This window comes from Pundamilia nyererei, unplaced genomic scaffold, assembly GCF_000239375.1.
Source record: "Pundamilia nyererei isolate P.nyererei 1_Seehausen unplaced genomic scaffold, PunNye1.0 scaffold00426, whole genome shotgun sequence".
Classification (NCBI taxonomy): domain Eukaryota; kingdom Metazoa; phylum Chordata; class Actinopteri; order Cichliformes; family Cichlidae; genus Pundamilia; species Pundamilia nyererei.
In genome coordinates this window covers 140,563-143,904 of record NW_005187827.1, presented here as the reverse complement: position 1 = coordinate 143,904, position 3,342 = coordinate 140,563, and the positions used below count along the sequence as shown (strand labels likewise).

At 36.3% G+C, this 3,342-nt stretch overlaps 1 protein-coding gene across 2 annotated transcripts in view; it reads right to left on the bottom strand.

Annotated features, from left to right (window-relative positions):
- Positions 1 to 1,504: 1,504 nt before the first annotated feature.
- Positions 1,505 to 3,342, bottom strand: part of kctd13 (potassium channel tetramerization domain containing 13) — an 11,348-nt gene continuing 9,510 nt past the window's right edge. For both annotated transcript variants that reach the window (XM_005753400.1, XM_005753401.1), the window contains exons 5-7: positions 2,951 to 3,003; positions 2,674 to 2,869; positions 1,505 to 2,324 (exon numbers count right to left, since the gene is read on the bottom strand). In XM_005753400.1, coding sequence (XP_005753457.1) covers positions 2,076 to 2,324; positions 2,674 to 2,869; positions 2,951 to 3,003 — 498 coding nt within the window. In that variant the 3' untranslated portion in view covers positions 1,505 to 2,075. The remainder of the gene's footprint in view (positions 2,325 to 2,673; positions 2,870 to 2,950; positions 3,004 to 3,342) is intronic.

Genomic DNA, 3,342 nt, shown 5'->3' with positions numbered 1-3,342 from the left:
ACATTTATCCTTGTTTCCTATATGTGATGAATGTGCTGTAGTTCTATCTTAATGTAAGATAAAAAACAAAACAGCTGTAATAAGGCATACAATCCTTAGTTTGTTGACCATGGCAATATGAAATGTATATGTAACCAATTTTGTTGAATCATGTCTTTCAGTTTTTATTCAGTTAGTTTTCAGGTTTTTCTTTTTGTTAATTATCGTCTCTCTTTTCTTGTCTATGTGTGGAGCTGTTTGCATATTGTTGGGAAGGACAATACTAAATACTGGGGGCAGCTAATAGCTAATAAAATTTGTACTTTCCATTATAATTTCACTTTATTCTAATACCAAATATATCCCAAATACTTAGCAATAGAAGGCACTAGATAATAAGATAATTTTAATTTATAAAAGCAAATAATAATGAATTATCTAAAAGATTTCCCCCCCCTTTTCATATTTTTCTCTTTATATGAGAGTTAACTGGAGCTGTTTCTGCATTGTTTTCAATACAGTAATGACCAGTCAGACTGTACTGGTGTTTTTAAAACTAGAAATAGAAAACCTTAGAGATGTTCCACAGATGTAGTAAAGGAGGACCTAAAGAGGGGACATTGTAACACTGGAAGTGAGCAGCCCAAAGAAGATGATGATCACCCACCCAATGAGGCCATTGCCCAAGTGAGAGAAAGAGATTCACTCTGAAACTAATATGTTTGGCTTTTGCACATATGTTTAATTAAAGTCAGCATGGTAGTTTTTATGTAATATTACAGAAAGAACATGTTATAAGAAAGTCTGTTTTGTAAAGTATCTTAGAAATAAAAGGGGCAAAAACCCCAAAAAACAGTCCAAACTAGATTTCAGTCATTTATTGAAATATTTCCATGACAACTATTGGACGGAAATTACATTAGTGCATATTTCAAGATTATTTTATAAAAGATCTGAGTTACATATTGCTCTCATTCAGATTTTCCAGTATTCAGAGTGATTAGGGTTACACACTAGTGAAGATTAGAAAGACAATCCTCTCCCTGAGAGAACAAAAAATACAACCCAGTACACACACCACTTTTGTCATCACTATATGGCCAAAGAAAAACAACATAAAAGAAACAAAAAAACCCCAAAATTCTGTAGTTTAGTTTAAGACAGAAGAAGTGAAAGTCTATGGCTCAGAACAAAATGCAAAATCCAAGAAATGGTTTCGGTTCCTCTTGAAAACTTAAACTGAAATGTAAGCTTACAATTTATTCATTTACAGGAGTAAATTCAAATTTTGAGTGCAGAGAGAGTGCAACGTACCTTTTCTGAAATTAAAACTCGTTTGAGCAAGAGTGAACACAAAGACTCAATACAAAAGTTAAATACCAAATAATAAATTAGGTTCATAAATTAATAAAAAAACATCTTGAAGCAACAGCTGTAATAACATAAATAAAGAAAACTGAGCTTCTCATCATCTACAAGCCCCCCCCCACACAAAAAAAAAAAAAAAAAAAAAAAAAAATGGCTACTGTGTCTTATTCCAGTGTTGCAATATCTAGGCTCAACTTCACCGTCCTCTGTCCATCAATGTTCGGCAGCATCTCACTCCAGAGGAGAAAGGGGAATAAAGTTTCACAGCCTGCATAAACTGACACAGTGTTTCCTACAAGTCACACACAGAAAAGGCTGCCTGTGCATGTCATTAAAACCCACATGGACATTAGGTTGTCTGCTCTCAGATAAAGATGGGAGGACATTGGGTTTTGAGGACTATTCAGTAGCTTGCAGGAGGTTCATTAACCTCTGAAAAGTAATGTCTACGCCAGTATCAGTACCAGTATTTCCCATCGAAAGACTGTACACACGTTGTTTTCATGTAAACAAATGCATTTTCCTTTCCACGCACACTCAGACCTAAATTTACAAATCAGTCATCAGCCAACATTTCTGAAAAGTCTGAGGACATTTAATGAAATTACGTACCAAACTATTGCTGTCATCGAAGACGTGTTTTTCATTCCCTTAACATTCAAAAAACAAACAAACAAAAAAATCCCAACAAAGTTTAAGTCCCTTTCCCCTGCTTTGTTTTGACATTTTTAGTCCTTATACACAGTTTGCTGACCGTGGCCTCTTTCATCATGCATTATGTGTCTCCGTACGTGGATCCGTCGTACTCGTCTATCCCCTCCCACGGCACCCTCTTCCTCTGACTGACCAGCTCCCAGCGATGAACCGGAGCCTCTTGAATCTAAAAGGTGCAAGCCTCCTGGTCCAGATCCTCTGTTGTTCTCATAGATGAGGATATTGAGGGTTTCTTCAAATATTCGGGCTTCGGGAAACTCAACCTAGAAGCACAGGTGTTTGGGAAAGGTCACTGAATATTTATTTGCTCTGTACAGCAACCTGAAAATGTGCTTATTTGTAATAAGCATATGTTCAGGGCATAAGCCCAATATAAGGTGTTGGTACAGGAATAAGTTTAAAAAAAACATAATTGCATATCACTGTCATCCAACCAAATGCTTCCTGCCTCTTAACGTAGAAAGCTCAATAACTGACTCCAGTGGGAGGGTTTTCTCTTCTTTGGATTTACTGTAGGTTAATTAAAAGGCTGCCATCATTACCAGACAGCAAGTAAGTGTATTTCTCAAAAATGTTGATCAAATGCTTTAATATTTATTAAACAATGCTTACTTTGGTCTGCTTCTTCTCTGTAGCATAGACAATGGAAGTGCAGCACACTTCAGCAATCTTGCGGCCTTCGCCATAAAAAGACCAGCAGCAGATCTCATCCCCCAGCACGTCTTTGACAAACAGGACGCGGCCATTAAATCGCAGCACGAGTTTGTCGAACAGTTCAATGTTCTTCAGCAGGTTATCGTCAGAGTTGCTGGACACAGCAGAGCAACAAAAAGTAAGCATCTATGAACTTTGTGGATTCATTATCATTTTAAAAATCCAAAGATCTTACCTGGTGTATGAGTATTTGTTGTTTCCTCTGTTGTTCTGCAACTTTACTACTGGCTAAAAGAGCAAGAAAGAGCAATATTATATTAATAAGAGGGTACGTTTAATACAACCTAAAACGAGACAAACACTTAAACTGTCTCTTTCTAGTTAACAGTAAGTGAGGAGCCTTAAACCAAAGGGGTCATTTCAGTAGAAAACACACTGCTGGTGAACAACACAATAACAACAAAAATATAAGTGCAAGCATCTAGTGCAGGGGTCAGCAACATCTAAAATGAAGATAACACTGTATATATTGTTTTTACCTTTATGCTTTGTGTGAACAACTAAGGTGTGTTGCTTATGAAATCCATGAAGTGCTACAGAGAAAATTACATTTTATTTATGTAATTA